Source organism: Pimephales promelas, chromosome 12 (genome assembly GCF_988280905.1).
Source record: "Pimephales promelas chromosome 12, fPimPro1.hap1.1, whole genome shotgun sequence".
Lineage (NCBI taxonomy): Eukaryota > Metazoa > Chordata > Actinopteri > Cypriniformes > Leuciscidae > Pimephales > Pimephales promelas.
Window position 1 is genome coordinate 29,711,760 of NC_142780.1, and position 19,522 is coordinate 29,731,281.

The 19,522-nt window shown below is 39.1% G+C and overlaps 1 protein-coding gene across 3 annotated transcripts in view; it reads right to left on the bottom strand.

Moving 5' to 3' along the window:
* dyrk1b (dual specificity tyrosine phosphorylation regulated kinase 1B) overlaps positions 1–19,522 on the bottom strand; it is a 43,062-nt gene that overhangs the window by 12,062 nt on the left and 11,478 nt on the right. Inside the window, exon 1 of one of the 3 annotated variants that reach the window (XM_039650708.2) lies at positions 8,091–10,323. The exons of 1 other annotated variant lie outside the window; for it this stretch is intronic. In XM_039650708.2, the coding sequence (XP_039506642.1) occupies positions 8,091–8,232 (142 nt within the window). In that variant the 5' untranslated portion in view covers positions 8,233–10,323. Of the gene's footprint in view, positions 1–8,090; positions 10,324–19,522 lie in introns of those variants that run through there. One more of the 3 variants, XM_039650709.2, reaches the window with a different exon arrangement.

Consider the following 19,522-nt stretch of genomic DNA (forward strand, 5'->3'; position numbering starts at 1 on the left):
TCAGGTCAGCATGACAAGCGTGTATTGGAGGTGGGAATACTCTCCAATACACCTTCAAAGCCATGAGAATGGTTTCCAAATCAGAATAAATCTCTCAACTTTCTAAGCAGAATGCGTTTTTCCAACAGCTACGGGCGGACGATATGCAAACGCCAGAAAATCACTGTACAGCATGTCACTGCCAAACCGGTGGAACAAAGAAAAACGGCCGTATGACATTGCACACCAAAATCTCAGTGGATGATGGGAGTGACTGGGAGGCAAGCAGAGCTATCCATGGTGCTGTGCTGCCACTCGTTGGCCAAGAATATGCTGCAGCTATTACTGTCAAATACAGCCTGCCTGCTAGAGTAGTGCTGACCTCAAATTAAAGGTGAATCATTGTAAAAGCATGTCATTTTTCACCTCAAAAAATTCCCTATATGATTGTAGTATTACAACTTAAATCTAGTGTATGAAATGGAAAATGTAAATTATATCACATTTTATAGGTCCACACAGTAACTTTTTAGCATTGTTTTAAGCATTATTCTCCTGATAATTAAGCACAATTCCCACTCTAATGTGTAACTGTAATTCTTCTACACCTACACTTATAGCACACTTAAAATATAGCAATTAAAGTAACAAGAACAGAGCATTGTTTGCATTAAATAATAAAAAATTGGGGGAAATATGCTTAATAGACATGAAAATAATATATAGTCCAAAAATGTTTTAATCTTAATGCATTTGAATGGCCTAGACATATTCTTAACCGGTTTTGTGAGATTAACCCTTATAAACTAGTATAGAGCCCCCAACCAAGAAATCTGAGACCATCAAGCATAACAACTGTATATTAATTGCATATAAACATGAAACCTTTCACAATGTAGGCCAGTCAAGGTTTTGGGAGCTAGTTATGTGTACAAAAGACCATGGGACTGACAGAGCACTAAACTACAGGCTTATAAAGAATTAATGCCGTCCCAAATTTGATGGACTGAAATTTTAAACTACAGGATGTGAGTTTTTGTTTTTTTTTACCCACAATAATCCACTAGCACATTGAACATTCATAATGTACAAAAGAAGTATCGGACATCTCAGGAAAGAAGCGAGAATGTGGCGAGAGTACAGTAATTAAGTAAGATTGCTGAGTGCGGAAGCAGGGACTTAAATGTCTAACGAGGGGATATGAAATGGATGAGATATTCCACAGTGAATGCTTTTATTGCTGCTTTCAGGGACTGACAGGTGAGGAGTAATGGGGGTGAAATTTATCAATGACACATTACAACTTGAAATGGCTGGGCGATCAATGGCTGTAGCTTAAACAAAGTGCAAAACGACACATCTGACCACCATCAATCCCAGGGAGTGACGGCAAGCATTGCTGTTACATGCCCATAGGAGGAGTCCCAGTACCAACTTACTGACAGGAAGCCTGCCTGGATATACATATGTAGGAGTATCTCCAACTGGTTTCTTGCTACATGGACCCAGTTGCAAATGAAAAGACAGCTCAAGTAAAAAGGCATAATCACTTAGAGTCAACAAAATCCCACACAATTTCATTTCTAATGAGTAAAAGAAACATGCACTAATTTCAATTTATTTCCTTGGCCTCATTTTCCGAGTGAAACGATGACTAAAAGAGCGTGATCTGCTGAGCACCAGGAAAAATGTCACACTGTGCCTTTAAATGCTGAAATGAACACATTGAGAACTTCCTGAGTGTGACACCCCCCTTCCTCCGCTCTGATTGGCAGAGGCCCCCTCCCTCTCTCCCTCCTCATTGGCTGCTGGTATCCAAGGGCTGGGCGGCGAGGTCTCTATAAATAAACCTGGTAGCTTGTGCTGTATCAGCAACCCTTCCCACAATGCCGCTCTCGCCCTCCCTTTCCCTGCCTGTTACCTCTCCCCCCCCCCTCCCTCCCCTTCTCGCTTTCAATCTACGCTGATCTGGCTGTAGCGCTCGCATAAATGTTGCCCCCGATGGGAACGAATATTAATAAAATATAACAGAGGCACATGCTCCTCTATAGACACACAGGTGCCTGGGTAGAATTTATTGTCACATACACAAGTGTCACATCGCAGTAGTTAAATATATCAGGTGGTGGATGAAGTAATCATCCGCTGCAATTAACCATGCAACGATTCCCCCACTTACCAACTCACTCCACATCCCCACAGCTGACCAAACACAGCTGCCAGCTGCCAATCACAGTGTCACCATGGCAACAGACCAGCCTACTCCCTGTCTCTAAGGCACAGGAAGAGGATGGTTGTGTGTGTGCATGCGAACAGCTGAACACCCCTCCCCATCACTCCCACCTCACCCTTCCCATGTCCGTACTGACCCCCTATCTTATTCCCTGTTAGGGTAATGGGAACGCTGGTGCTACTGAGCCAAAGTTGGACACACCATGATAGGCATGAAGTGAAAAGAGGACCGTGAGGAAACTCTGGGTATTATCCACAACTTATTTAGCTTTTTGCCCCACTTTGGAAAAAAAAAAGTGAAAAGCTTGAGGAAAAACTTAGTTAAACAAGTTAAACAGCAACACTGTGTCCCTAAAGAGTGACTTGAGGGGTACTGTAATTCCCATGCATCATAAAAACTAAAATTTGACCTTATTATGAAGCAACAAGTTGGCGTTGCTTGAGCACAGAACACCAAACCATGTGTCGGAAAAAAGACATTGTAGACATACAGTACATAGAGGTGAATAAGGCAAGGATGTGTGCGTCACATCATGCCCACTGTCCAAAGTGCGTGTGCGTGCCCGCAGATGGCAGGTCACATGGATGTCATGCCAAACACGGGAGGACTTCAGGATTTAACTCTGCCCAACAATAGTACGGGTAGTTGTGAGCAGGTACGACAAAGATCTCCACGATGAACATTACTGAATCTCCCAATATGCAACAGGATAGTTTGTAATCTCCTTCATATGTGCATTTAAAGATAGGAAGGAGCACACATGCATTGATCACCAAGAGTTATACTTGCGGCTTGCCAAATTAAAATCTGAAGAAAGATTATTTATTTAAGAACTGAGTGAGCTTGTGCCACCACCTCCCAGAATCTCCCACCGGTCATCTCCACTTTTGATTCTCAGAACTCACTCATTTGCAAGAGGACACCATCCTCAGAGAGGCTTCTGCAGAACTTACAACCTTTCCACTAAGTTCAGCACCTGTGTTATGCGATATAACCCCGTCCAACCTTTCCTTGGCGGCCAAAGCCCAAACAGTCCCACAGAGAACTTTAAACAGTCAGGCCTCCATAGCTGAGTCAGACTCTATTCACACTATTAATAAAAAAAAAACGCCATCTGGGTGGACGCCTCATTCAGTGACACTGGCAAATTGAGAGCTTAATAAGTGCATTAAAAATAAAATTAAACTCAAAATACATCATTATAAACGTCCACAGAAAGAGCCAACACTAAAACAAGCACATTGCTGTCTGAACGTTGTTATCGAATGCTGATTTTTTTTTTTTTTACGCACCGCGACGAATATCGGCGTGCGTTATTCGTCAGCATATTTCAACGCGTTTTGCAAATTCATTCCCTGATATTAGATGGTGCCAATTTGCTCTGCAATCCCACTCCATAACAGTTCTCTTTTATCAAGATGTTTGTAGTCGCTGTCGCGTTTGTCATGTAGTTCTTTATGGTCTAACACCAACGAGAACAGCAGCTCTACATTCATCTTGCCTTTCATCTTCCTCATCTTATTTCTTCCTGGCTGTCTAGACCATAGTGTAGACGGCGACGCTACTCGGCGTATGTCGTTGCATATGTGTGCTCGGCAAGATTGTTTTGTGTTTGAGCGCCCCCAAGTTGTGTTTTACTGTAACTTCAGAAGCTCCAAACACGTGAGCAAAAGCGGCAATCTCATTGGTCGGATAGTTTTTGACGCGGCGTGTCAAACTAAAAAAAACGAACCTGAGGCGTTTAAAAAAAATTCCGCTTTTACACGTGGTGTTTTATGCACCGGTGTGAACACTCACATTGGCGCCCTTTGTTTAGTCACGAGGCGTTAAACGTCGGTGAATAACGCGCGCGAAATTCGTCCCGGTGTGAACAGGCCTTAACATTGGTTAATGCATTAGCACTACATTAGTTAACATGTTTTATCTTTGTTAATGTTCTGAATAAAAATACTATTAGTTCACGGTGAATTAAGTAATGTTAACAAATATACATTTTGATTAGTTTTTGATTTAATACACAAATGCTGTGTAAGTTTTGTTTATTGTTAGTTCATGATATCTAATGTTAATAAATGAGACCTTACTGTGAAGTGTTCCCCCAAAACATTTGGCCGACAGAAGATTTTGTAAATGTTTATGGCCAAGCAAATATGGTTATTGTTTGAACGTAATTTTAAAAATGGCCTAAATATTAAAATTAATAATAAATGGAGCCAGTCAATCAACATTCAAGCCTGCTTAAAAAAGTTACCATTTCTATGCCATCACCTATAAGTTTAAGCCCGCCTGTTGTAAAAAGATGCACGCTGAACGCTGAATCTCCACCCCTGTTTATCCTTGAGTTTTAAACACGAGCAGCGGGACCCTAAGGAGCTTACGTGCTGATCTCTCGGTGAGACTGCACCTTCACAGCTCAAGGCGACTGCGAGCTAACGTTAACACCAGACTGGCTAATCTAAAGTGACCACCACTAATCAAGCGCCCCTTGAGTAAAGAGCCACTTGCTCCAGTGGAGGTGGATGTTGACACAGAGCGAGGAGTGCAGGCATATTCACATTGTTTACTTTCTTTCTTGGAAAGAGCACAGAAAGGATGATATGAGAGTGAGTCAGGAGACACCAATACAGACAGAACGACAAACCGAAAAATGCGAATACTTAAAAAAAGTGTCTGTGAGTGACGGGGGATATTGGGAGAATGATAAGGAAAACGTACTTTTCAGTGTTGTTTATGTGACGGAGTTTGGGGGGGGATGGGGGGTATCAGCGAGATGTTGGATGGATGGGGTAGAATCGCTGCTCTGGTCATGCAGGTACACTGTGTATGCATCTGGTGAACAATAACATGTTTTTGTTCTGATTCAGGCCCACCACTAATCCAGCGGGAGGTGGGGAGTTGGAGAGCCAATGAGCATGAAGGGCATGTCACTTTTTCCTCTGAATATGTGAAATAACAGATTTTATCAGCGTGCAAAGATGACAACTATAGGCAGACATTTTTCCACAATGGCTCATGCACTAGTATAGGTGAGTTGAATAGACAAGACCAATTGGATCGTTGAGGAAAACAGAAGTATTTGTGGTTTTAATTAAGCTGCAAAGCAAATTAAACGGTTTTCCATGATTCGGGAACTTTACTTATCTGAATCAACGGCCAAACATCTAAATGTCATCATCACCAGATACATACTATTACAACCAAAAGAAATCAATTTAACTTTTAACCTTTACATATGCCTAAACCCTGAATGATAAAACATCCATAAAACTGGACCCATATCAAGCATCTGTATAGCCAATGCTTCAATTAAAGTCAAAACCTTAACATTTCATTAAGGAAATGTATCACATATCAACAAAAACAGCCTACTCTCTAAAAATGCTGGGTTGTTTTAACCCAACTTTGGGTCAAATATGGACAAACCCAAACGTTGGGTTAAAAATTTAATTAAAAAAAATTTAGCCCAATGGCTGGGTTTGTCCATATTTGACCCAAAGTTGAGTTAAAACAACCCAGCAGTTTTAGAGTGTAGGCTATATTCTGAAAAGCGAACTTTATATTTAACCACACGATTCTGGATTTTACATGGCAAAATGGTACATTTCACCTTTAAACTGAAAATCGTCGAGCAAACAAACATGAAAGGCAGCGTGAGGAAAGGGGGCAAAGGGCAAGGAGTGGACGGGTTGTTTGTATGACTGTCTTTTTACAGTCCAAACTCTATGCACCTTGATTCAGGGCTGTGATTCTTGGCTGATATGGTGTCTTCAGGGGCCCAATCAGCTCTTTTCTTTGTCTCATATAGGTGGATCCACAGATCAGAAATATTCCTGCAGTTTTCCCTGCACCCAATGGGTTACTTGCAGTTATATCTATCTTTAAAAGAGTTACTCAGGCTTCTGAAAGGCAGTTACATAGACACATAGTGCTTGACACGCCAGACTGGGGTGGGGGGACAGAAATAGCAACAGGAGAAAAGTCAGCTGGATACACAGATAAAAATAAAGATTTAAGGCAGAAAACGCAAAAATACTCTAGACATACTCAAACAATGATTCTGTTACTTCTCATTCCAAATGTGTTAACCAGTCTGTTACCAATCATGAGCAATCGTCCATTTGGACGGTGGTTTAGTTTAAAGATTGAGGTCAGCAAAATATCAACAGGCAGCAGATGCGATGCACAGACAGCAAAATGCCTGACAGTCTACACGTCTCTTTCATGATTGGTGTGCAACAAGTGTGCATGTTCATTACAAACTTTTGGACTTTATGGTTTTGTTTTGTTAAGTAGCACAAACCAGGTCATTAGGTCACAACAAGACCCAAAAGAAGTCAAATTACCAAGGGTGCTTCATGACATTCTTTTCATGGCCGAAGTTAAAATGGACATTGGAGTTAGAAGCTAAATCCAGATTTGTGTGGTGCGGGGTTAGTACTTTGCAGTGGCTGTAGATTACTTGTTTGGAAACTTTCTTGAAATGGGCCAATTAAGCAATTATATCGTAACTGCATTAAGCAGCTTAATGCTTGACGGATAATTGAGTCCTTTAATTCCAATCCTGAACTGACAGAGAATGTGAGGGACTGCAAATAATGAAGGTTGGGCTAAACAAGCCAAGAATTGCCACTGTACATTGGTATATATTCAAACAATGAGCTGGCCATCACTGCACTTCATCAACTTTCCAACTTGCCCAAAAATCTTAAGATCTATAACACTGCAAGCTTGATTTATCAACCGATTGTCACTTATAATGCCTTTTATTTTCTTTCCTGTGGCCAAAATAATCTACTGGACAATAATTAAGCCCTCATTCAACAAAATCAATCAAATGCAACAACGGCCTTTGACAATTTTCTGTAAATCTATGTACAAAATAAAATAAAATTCAAAGGGCAGCAAACCTATACCACCACAAGTGGAATAAAAGCAAAAATCCAAAATAATCTGCCATGACAACAACCTTTTTACTGAGATTCACACTCCTTCTCCATCGTAAAGTCTTAAAATATGGCTAAAAGACCAAGAAAAGCTGTTTTGTGATGTACATTGTGCACAATACAGTACATTCTGGTCTACAGAGCAGCATTCTGCTGCAGCTCTAAGATTCCCAGCAACAGAGCGATCACTGTGAGCTCACACCGCACGTAGAGCTCCCATAGCACACAGCACAAATTACCGCGCAGAAGTGACGCAAAGATCAAGCAGCCACTGAAAGCGTTCGAGAATGTGCCAATTCCCATGATTGTTTGAACAAGTTTTGTTAAGACAATGATGGGAAAAGGAGTGAAGTTCTTTAGGGATATCTGAAAGTGTGTGAAATATTTGAGTATTTAAGGTCTGTTCTTTCTAAAAGGGAAATGCCCCTGGGTGGGCCCTTTTTCTATCTTGAATAACCCAATATTCATTTATAAACAAAGAATTTTACTGATTTTTAATAGTTAAGCATTCGTGCCATGGTTGATCTGATTTCACGGACAAAACACTGACAAAAAAAGCAAGGTTGCTGATAACCAATGAATGAGACAATGCTTTGACCAAACTGTATTCTCAGTACTCATCCAAAAGCTAACGTACTTCCTCAAATTCCAAAGACCTGTTATCATCACAATTCGCTTGCTTTTCCCTCAACATTCCATGCAGTTTTTGGCGTTGTTGACTGTTAAAGCCATCAGGATTTCTAATGTTTACTATTGGCCAAAGGTAAATAAGAAACCAATGTTTGACAAAGAATTGGACGTGAATTCCTTAACCATTAGAACTGACCTGACTGAACACTGTAATGATGTATCGGACACAGATTTCCCAACATTCATGCATGGTCAAATATTAGGGGCATTGTCCCTTTATAGGTACAAAGAGAGGTTTTACTAACTTCTTGCCGGCTTCCGTAGTAGGTGTGACTGGGGTAAGAAGCGATTCTGATCTGGGTTGCCAATCCAGGATTCGGTCGGCAGGTTTGCGACCATTCTGTTAGAAGGCTGCGGCTTCTCCTCCACAGACGAAGTGATCACCATCTGAAATGCTTATGCGTTGGCCCGTGATATCCAAAGAATGACTCTAATCAAGTTTGTTGGGGATCCCAAAAAGTACTGAAAAAGTCGCTGACATCAAGTATAGAATAATCCTTCGCACATGCCTATAAGTTCAGAAAATAATCCAGTAGGGTACATCCAATGGTAACTAAACTCAAGTTTGAACCGTAAAGGCAAGTTATAGAGATTAGGATTTAAATTTACGCACAAAAATATCTTTTAATTACTTGCGAACTCCTGAAGTGACAGACAGAAGAAACTGATGAACGAAAAAGGCACCATTTAGTTATTTCAAACACCGTTTCATTTCTGTCCTTGCGTTTCCCTTTATTACTATAATATTCTAAGGCAATGGATTGGGTTTCAGGCAACAATGCTCACTTTTGGCATAAAAATATACATTTACAAACTATGTAGGTCTTGTATACTTTATAGAGCTATATATATTTATATATGATCTGCAACACACACACATATAGATATATTTCTCTGTTTATATGGGGATGAGCTTATTTGGTTACTAAAGTTTGATTTACTTGTACTGTATCTAGATTCATTGTCCCACAATATGGAGTGGATTCCATTTGATAAAATAATCAATAACTTTTGGAGAAACGGTTCAAAAGAGTGGGATACGATTGAGATCCGGACCCCCCACTTCAATTTTCCAATCCAGATAATTCAGCAGCTGACAAGGAAACCAGAGCTAAACCTGGAAGTGTTGGTAGCCTTAAGGGTGTGGGTGGGGGTCTCAATTTACAACACCATTTACCCCATCACTCTTGCTAAAAATAGCAGGCGTTTCTTTTATTCTGTCTAGGTATCCTACAGTAGCTTATTTTAGACAAAAAAGGCAAGTGCGTTTGGCAACAATGGTTGTGTTGCCACTTTCCTCAGTTACAATCTTAATCCTGAAATCCTGATGAGCAAAAAAAATAAAAAAAAATAAAAATGCAGCTCCAGGTAAGGTGTCAGTGACTTTCTTATGGGAAAAAAATAGTTAACCTTCCCCCTTGAATGCAACTGGCAAAGTCTGCAGGTGGACCAGCGACCTTATTAGCTAGCAAGTCAAAAAGAAAAAATGGGGAGGAGGGTGCCAGGAGCTCAAAACATGGGTGACAACAATCTATAGCTTGTGATAAATGTTTTCGTGGGCTGCAGGATCAAAACAAACACGTGCAAGCACAAATAACTACAACGAGTCAAAGTGCTGAAGTGCAAGTTACAGGCACAAAAATGTACAACTACTGGAGAAGGGAATCAAAACTTGCAGATTTCACTATACAATGTGGGTGAGAATAGAATTTAGTCTAAATTATAGGGCGCGAACGTCAAACGAATAGCCAGGTAACACAGAGACTGCGATTCCCATCGCACACAACCTCTTCAATTCTGCGAAACGTTTCGGTTGCGCGAATGTGCTTGGCATTTAAAAATAAAATGGAAAAGGATATCCAGAAATAAGTCCAAACAATCCAAACGTCCAGTTCAAGCAGTGACAATTCACTCAAAAGTTAGGATTATAATGGTTGGTGATCGCGTTGTTGTCCAACCGCGCGCTGTCAAGTCGCCTCAAAGAACAACAGATCACCGTTAAGTTCGCGACTGACAATTTTCAACTTTCCGTCGACCATAAAATTGAATTCAAAGCGTCACCAAGCGTTTTCGTGAAGAACATCTGCTGGCAAAAAAATTGACGTTACTTCCATCCTGAGCTGTCACCGCGATCGCAATTCCGTGCAGTGTATAGTTGGTCTTCCGCGTGCGCTTTCACAGATTCACTTGCCCTTGTATAACTCCCGCTTTTGGATATCAACCCTCAACCGTAACGCTCCTTTCGTTTTAAAGCTTCTCCTTGATATTTGTTTTCCCTGTATAAAGTCGTTCTTTTCCACCCAGTCTCAAGTCATACTCGCTGCTCGCCCGTTATTATTCCTTGTTGTCGAGCCTCTCTGGCCGGCACTGGATCCACACCCTGCAATGAGGATTGTTCCATCCACATTCAAGTGTAGGGGGGGATCTAGGAGAGCCGCTCTTTGGAGGAGCTCGGTTGACGCAGCTCCCCACGCTTCAATGTTTAAACACCAAAAGCGGAGGGCTGCCTGAGAACCATGAAACACGTTTCAAAACGAGTGACGCATGACTCTGTGCTTATTTACCCAGATTTCATCAGATCAAACAAGGCTTCACCACTAAACACATATTCACAAGCATTTATAAGACCCTCCATCCCCATTTTCAGTTTAGTAGCGCCACCAAGCCACTTCTCTCCATTTATAGTAACTCTGCAGATATAGATATTCACACAGCGCATATAGACTACTGGAATCAATAGAAACAAACTCTGAACACAATTACAATGTTAAGCGAACAAGTGTACACCAAACAAACACCATGCAGACAACTTTTGTAATGCACAAGTGAGCTGAACCCTCTCAAAGGAGCTAAAAAATGGGGTCTTGAAAGTGTTTTCACATATAAAGTTTCAGTATGCACAAAGGTGATCAGATTGCACCAAATGTATATGTTTGCTATTATGAGTCAGCCAGGTAAGTAACAACCTTTAGTTTGTTTACAGCGTCAGGGACCCTTTTCACAGAATGATGACGCAGTCATAGCATCATAAAAATATATAAGTTGCTTTTTCTTATGCATGAAGGCTGTTTATAACACTACTGTCATATTACCGTTGCATCAATTTACAAAAAAAAAATTATGAAAGTGTGAGGGTGTTTCTAACGGAATGATGGTCAAATGATTAGTTTCTCTCAATTTTTCATCTGTCTGAAAGTGGTGAAAAAACTATATATGTACACACACACACACACACACACACACCTACACAAAACTTAATTTGTACACACACTGCAACGTTTTCCACATAAAACATAACGTTATACAAACAACAAACACATCAAGGTCGGCCCTAATGAAAAATATGAAAATATAATTAATAAGTAGCCTAAGAATTCATAGCTTGATGTCATTGACATAATTTGCAACATTTAATTCTTTACTTGTAACAATAGCTTTGGGAACTGTGTGAATATGATAAGGAAGTTATTTTTCTGTGCCCTTTAAGTTTCATCAAACTTTTCTGTGCTAAAGCGCGCACACACGCCGATGTTCCCTTCCACAGAAACTGCTCCTCAAATCTCCCCCTCCTTCCTGCTAAACGCGCGTGCATGGGTGCTACATTCTCCACCCCCTGCGCGCGCGTTCGTAGGGTCTGTTGCTATCCAACGCCACGGCAGCTTACACGCGATTGGTCAGAACTGGTCCCCGTTGCTGTTTGAATTGGTCAGCTTGGTATGTGGGCGGAGAAGAGACGAGAGACTGCCCTTTCCCCTAGCTCCTTGTTGTCTCCAAATACGCCGCGGAAACAGGATGACGTGCCCGCGGAAATAACACAAGACTTCAGGTAGATTGATATGGAGGGGGAGAGACAACAGCCAAAAGTTGAGAAAAAGAGAGAGAGAGAGGCACGCTTGTTTCGTTCATCAGACACGAAACATGAGGCTGATAATCTATGTGAGGATTATTGTAAGGGCAAACTTTTAGTGATCATTAATCACTTATATTAATTTTCAACTTAATCATACCACTGCACTGAAACAGTTGTTCAATTGAAATTGTGGTAAGGCTTGAGATTTAACAAATAAGAAGTCTCAAACATCAAGAGATTGTATTTTTCTGGCTTATATAAGCTATTTCAAACTTGTATCCATATATTGTCACTGTATAACTGTTATTGTAATTGTATAAAACAAATAAAATGAAAAGAGCTCTAATGACAACCCAAATAACGTGTGATTTATACAAAAAAAAAGATTATTAATGGGAAAATGAAAACTTTATTAAAATGATATATTATGGCCTCACAAACAATAAACATTACTGTACAGTTTTAATTTGCTCGTATTATAAAGAAAAATATGTTTAATAGGCCTAAATGTATTTATTTTAATTTGACCATATTGTGGTTAGGAAACATGTTCAAACCCCATTGCGAGCGGGTTGGTAATTCCTCTGTTCTCCCCTAAAAGAGTATAAGGGAGGGGGGTCGATGGTGGTGCAAAACGAGGTTAACCATGCCGTCATTCATCCTCCATGACTCCACAGAAGCTAGTTTATATGTATCTTTCACGTATCATCCTCTTGCTAAGAGACAAAGATCGATATGACTATTTTAAGTGATATGCAAGCGTCTAACCGTCTTAAATATTTTGAAATCAGGTGCAAACAAATTCTATATAATTATCGTTAAAAAAGGGAAATTCACAGTAATGAAACATCAAACGAATTAAAAGGCTATATAATAATATGAACACATGTACTAAACAACAGGCAAGTAAACTAATAAAAAAAATTAATATAGCTAAATGACGGTATCCAGTAGCACTGAATGTATTAAAAAACAAATGTATGTGAAACAAAAGTATGTTTAATATTATTTAATAACATTATTAGTTGCTAAATGCATACAAAAAAATACCGAAATAAATGTGGGTATTTTAATATAGTTTGCTTTCAAATAGACTTCAGTTTAAACTTCAAGAAATTCAACTTTCCTCCTTTCTCTCCACCGCTACAGCAGTGCGCACCCCGGTGACAGCTGCGGCAGCCCCTTATGTGTCACATTATTATTTTGGTTTGTAAAGCATACATGTACAAATAAACGTCTACGTGTATAAGTGAGCTGGGTTCTTGAGAGGAAATGTGACTCGGTTCCAATAAATCACCTTTGCAAAGCTCCCAGACACCCGAGATTAAAAACGCAAGGCGAAGATTCCGGGACTCACGTGCCTTGCAGCAAAATTCCACCCGGCAACTACACATTGTACCATGGTAACAGCCCTGCCATTGGTCCCGGGTGCGTTTTGAAATGACCAATGGGAGGGCCGGCAGCGGGTGATGCGTGTTGCTAGGTAAACATGATGCAGTGGGAAGATACGGTAGTCGAACTTCACTGAAGAAGCTAGCAAGCGCAAAAGGAACGGCGGGGTAACACAGCAGCGAATTACAATTACACTGCGGGGAGGTTGCCGGGGTTGTGTTTCAGCTCTGCTCACGCCAGAGATGTTTTTTTTTCTTCTTCTTCTCGATTTTAAAGTGTGCATTACAGAGTTACATCTGTCTGTTTGGACACATGCGAGTTAAATAAGGCAACAAAATGGGCTTTACAAGAGCAGAAGATGAGGAGGACGGCATGCTGACCAAAACAAATCATATACTTTTCAGTGCTTTATTTTCAACCTCCTTATTGACAGGCAGAATGGCCAGATATACATCACAGCACTCCCAGCAAACACTTCCCATTGGCAAATGGCTTGTCTACCAACAGTGAGATATTTACAACGAAGTAAACCTGACCTCTTAGTCCCTAAATATTTAAAATAGCCACCTAAATTGTGTGCTTTCTTAGGACCACCTCTATTCCCTATATCCAAGAGCAGCGAAACAAAACTTGCAAACTATAAAATGAACACTTAGGAAACAGCTAGGGTCTTAGCAATATTTCTTGTAAAGTGCCCTCTCCCATTCAAATGGCTAACAAAATGACAATAAACATTTGTATATAAACTATGTTAATATTAAACAAAGTTTTTATTTAGTTTTTCAATTAATCTACAAGTTGAGATAGACCTCCTTGTTGTGCTCAATTAAGTGGTTTACTAAATAGCATGATATAAAAGCACATGCAGAATTTGAAGCTGTAAAAAAACTTGTTTCCAAACTAGAACAGTTGTCCTCATCACACTTGTGTTACCTGTGACAAAAATGGCCCAATGTTGCTAGTGCCATGGAAGTTCTGCCAAGAAACCTAAGATGGGCTAGGTTCAAGTTTACCATTACAGAAGTTTGAAGTTTCATCCATAAATAGGTTGCATGAGGTGCCATGTTTGAACACTTGTGGACACGAACGATAAAGATGTCCAAAACTTAAGCCATGGCACCAGCATCTCAAAATCACTTTTAAGTCATAGCTGAGCTGTCACCACTAGGAATCGAAATACTTGCATAACTACAAAAACAATTTTAGACTTAATCTTCAATTTTTTTTTACAGAGATATTTTCAAAAACACAGCATCATGTATATAATACCGTTGAAAAGTTTGGGGTCTTACTTTTTTTTTTTTTTAAATCAAATTAATAGTTTTATTCAGACTACAAACAAATGTATCATGGTTTCCACAAAAATATGAAGCTGTACAACTGTATTCAATATTAATAATAAAGCACCAAATCCGCATATTAGAATGAAGGCACTGTGACACTGAAGAATGAAGTAATGATGCTGAAAAATTCAGCTTACCATCACAGAAAAAAATACCTTATATGAATTTATTACAATAGAAAGCAGTTATATTCAACTGTAATATTACAATATTACTGTCCCCACAAAAAAAATACTGTCCTCCCCATAAAATGTATGTATTTTTGATCACATAAATGTAGTCTGGTGAGCACAAAAGACTTCTTTCAAAAACATTAACAAATCTCTGATCCCAAACTTTTGAACAGTAGTATATAATCGACAGTTTTTGTATAGTATATTTATTACACTGCTTTCTGGAATACTTAATTCTGATTGGTCCGTTGCAGAAATCATCCAGTCACTTCAACTGTTCAATCGTTCAGGAAAACAGTTTCCTACAAAGTTGTCATGTAATGCTCTCTGCATTCTATACAAATAAAATTATTTAATTATCTAATATTTTCTCTCCATACGTTTACTTATTAATAATACTAATACTAATATTGATTAATTAACTAAAAGTAGTTGTGTGTATTGTGTAATAACAGTCATTATCTAAAAACAAACCCACTTCATGTCAGGCCCTGGTCATCCTATTGAGGTTTATTTTGTGATAATGAGGTTGAAATCAGGTTGACTTTACATTAGACGTGTATTATATATATATATATATATATATATATATATATATAAAATTTGTAACTTCAGTAATATAATATTTGAACACACTCAATGAATAATGGGGGGTGGAAAAAGTTTATTTCAATGGCTTAATAGTCTTTATAGATTATTAGTCACAAAATACTAAATTATTAAATATGTTCTGGTAATAATACATGGGACACAATGATCAGGAAAAGACAAAGCTTGACAGTATCTGTCCACACGTGTCAGTGCACTTACGCCTGACCCTTTCGTGGAGCGAGACGGAGGAGAATCCCCACTGTTAATCCCTGATGAGCCTTCCCCCCACCCTGCCCTCCCTTCCACAGTGCGACCTTTCACCTGAAAACCACACATAACAGTCACACAGACACTCAATGAGAGAAACAGCGAGGGCGCTGTAGCCCAGGCCACACCAGTGTCATCTTTTTGGTGCAATTCATTTTTTTTCTGCAAAGAGTAAACTGCTTTAATGTATGCATTAGGGTTTCTAGAGTTCAGGGAGAGTTCATAAGAGTGATCAGGTTGCCCATGGGTCATTCCTACAGTGCCACTGGAAGCCTTGGGCTGACATAACACAAAGCAGCAACACATAAATATTAAATACAGAAATAAAATACAAAATTCCTTCATGTTACATAAAACATCTTGTGAAATCTACATTACTGGTGATGCGAATGCTTTACCAGGTATTACAAGAGAAATGCATGCATATAGGGCTGAGATAATTGAGAAGTTACTGGTGGTCCCTCCTCTGCTGCCTCTAGTGGCCAAGCCAAATCACTGCATGAAGGGAGAGGAAGCACTAGCATTGGGAGAGAAAAGCCTTTTTAGATCAGCACTTGGTGAATTAGGTAAATCTGTGAATCAAGGACGGGTTGGATAATGTTTTCAACAACTACCTTGTTTCTAAAACACACATACACACACGTGCACACACCCACAAACACACAGACACACACAAGCACATATTAGATGCTTACCGATTGAGAGCATGTTTTCAATGCAGTATTTGGATTTCCAAAAGTCTTTTAAAGGAAGAACTGAAAAAAATAGCACTACAAAATTTTGATAAGATCTGTAACAAAGTTAAAAGGGTTAGTTCACCCAAAAATGAAAATTCTGTCAGTAATTACTCACCCTCATGTTGTTCCAACCCTGTAAGACTTTCGTTCATCTTTTGGAACACAAATTAAAATATTTTTGATTAAATCTAAGAGCTGTCTCACTCCTCCATAGGCTTCTATGTAATTGAAACTTGCCAGCCCAGAAAGTTAGTAAAGACATTGTTAAAATAGTCTGAGTTACTACTGTGGTTCAAGCGTAAGTTTATCAAGTGACGACTCCGAGTATTCTTTTTGTGGGCATTAATACTAACAGCGCAGCGCTTCTGGGTTGTACGTCAGAACGTAAGCTGACAATTGGTCAGCATCACACACATGACCAGCGTCGGCCAGTAGTGAGCTTATGTTCTGACGTACAACCTAGAAGCGCTATGTTGCAATACTTGAACTCACTCAGACAGAGGCCCACACAGAAGAAAATTAATAGTTGAATAAAGTCATTATTTTTGTTTGTTTTTTGCCCACAAAAAGTATTCTCGATAAACTTAAGGTTGAGCCATTGTAGTCACGTGGACTATTTTTAACATTGCCTATACTAACTTTCTGAACGAAAGTCTTACGGGGTTGGAACAACATGAGGGTGAGTAATTACTGACAGAATTTTCATTTTTTGGAGAACTAACCTTTAAGGTGGAGTATGCAAGATTGCTAACCTTTGCATCACCCGAGAACAAATGAACACATGCCAAATTTCTCAGTTTTCTGTACTACGATTTACAAATAGACTTAAAAAAAGTTATGGCAATAATACACATGTAAACTAGTCGTTTTTTTGGCGGTTTCTTTTTAAGATTATGTAGTATCAAGGTTAACAGAACCAAAAAGAGCAGCTCAGCACTTTACACAGGAGTTGATGAACACAATCTAATGGCAGGACTGGAATAAACTAAGGCCATTAGATTTGTCAAAGGACAAACCCATTAAAACAAATCAATCTAAAACACATCACATATCTCTCCCCATTGCAAGGCATGAGTGCTATAGACAATCTATTTGAGAGGAAATTATGCCCAACTTGAACATTTCGAAAAAAAAACAAAAAAAACCTATACAAGTTCAACTGCTTTGGTTCACACATAATCAGCCAAATCTTTGAGAGGTTTGACACATTTATTCAATGTAAATTTGCAAAGCAAAACAAACCGTTAGGGTAACAAAAAAGTAAAGTGATATGTCTCTGACAAGTTTCAGGCCAAGGTAGAGTCCAAAAAAAGATATCAGGGTATCATATCACCCTACTTAATGTACATAAAGACATCACTGTTCAATTGGCCTTTTATGTAATTGATCAAAAAAGTGTACACTCAATAAACAGCTTTAACAATCATTCCTCACATCACTTTAAAGTCTAGGGTGATTTCTGAGACTTACCCTTCCAAGTACTCTTGCCCACTGGAGTTGTACTTTTTCCCTGTCACACGACACTAGTTAATACAAAATGCTCACATCTGGGGCTGGAATAAAATAAAAAATCTTTCTTTGGGAGGTTCGAAAAAATATTAAATGTAATTTAAGCAAATTACATTGAGAAAAACATTGTTCAAACTCCACAGGCTTGGATACAAGACAAAGCAGCTGAAACTCTTGTATAAACTACAAAGGCTAATATATATATATATATATATATATATATTATATATATATAGCAACAGGTCAAATACCATCCACAAAAATAAATAGAACCAATTTCAAACAGTCCTGATCAGCATAATTCTCTAAGCGACACAGTCTGATTAAAACAACTGTGCATAATATGTTATACAAAGTATGTTAAACTAATTTGTATGTAAAAAAGTATATTAAACATCTTAATGAAATGGTCATATATATATATATATATATATATATATATAAAATCTTGTCTACTGTAATCTTTCATAAAAATGTTATTACACTCTTCACATCTGAAATTACTTTCCTTTTCTGCCAACATCACATGCTAGGCAGCATGGGTGAAATAATGCTGATAAACAGCCAAATAGCATTTATTGTTTTAGCAAACTTACATTTACATATGATATGGTAATACTGCATTAGCCAACATTATAAAAGTAAAATTGTTTCCAACTGGTAAGTTAAACTTTTCCAGTCTAGATAGCTTGTTTTGGGTAATATCCATCTATGCATTAATACATGTATTATTAAGAAAACATCCAATAGTTATTGGTTGCTGAAACAGATTTAAAGCATCAAGTTCAAAGATTTCTTTAGTTCTTGCACAGGTAGTTTTCAAGAGCAGTGCTTCTATGCAAGAAAATTAAGTTTGAGAGCTAACATCCACCATGCTCCTTTTTGGATCAAACACACCCCTAAAATTGGAACTTTCAAAACCGCAATTCTTAGACCTTGGTCCACATGAACACCTAACACCCCTCTGCCACCTCTCCTCTTCTTCTTCCACTGTCTGTTCCATTCCTCCTATACTGCACATACGATGTGATTAAGCTTCTGTTAAGCTAGGCATAATCTCTAGAAGCTCTGGCTATTTAATTCTTGCTGTGCCAGCTTAGAGCAGTCATGGAGCCTGGCAAGGGGTGTGTGCAGGCATGCAGGCACACACACACAGACAGGCACTTTGGCTGTCACAGTCAGTGCATGAAGCAGTCTCACACTCCCACGGTGACAACAGGGCCTTTTACATGGACACATGCAGTTTACTAACCATGGGCTTTAAAACAGGCATGTTTCAAATATAGGCTGCCATGACGCACATACAGATGTTTAAGGACAGGCACAAGTGCACATCTAGAAATGCATGCATGTGCACAGACAGCCACCCTCTTGCATTCAAGTGATGAAGCAGACTGACAAATTTGACAATTTGTGGAGGCCAATAGGCCAATTCGGATAGGCCAGCTTTTGGGACTAGAATCACCACAACCCTGTGTCCAACACCTTAAGGTTTCCAACTACAGCTTTTCCTGAAACACAAAATAAGCAAAGTTTCTGAATTGCTGTATCACCAATGTGTTTGTAGCATCTAACATTTCTATCTTTGGCAAAGCGGTCCAAAAAGACAGCTGGGTAAGATGGTGGCCAACCTGATGGCGAATGTCACGGTCACTGTATGCTAGAGTTGTGTAGTAGACTGTATGCAGTGCTGTAAAGGGTATTAAAAGGTATTTAAGACAATTCTGACATGACTTACTCACCATGATGAACAACATTGGACCCCATTGACTTTCAAAGTGTTCCACAGAAGAAAGTAATATGGGTTTGGAACAA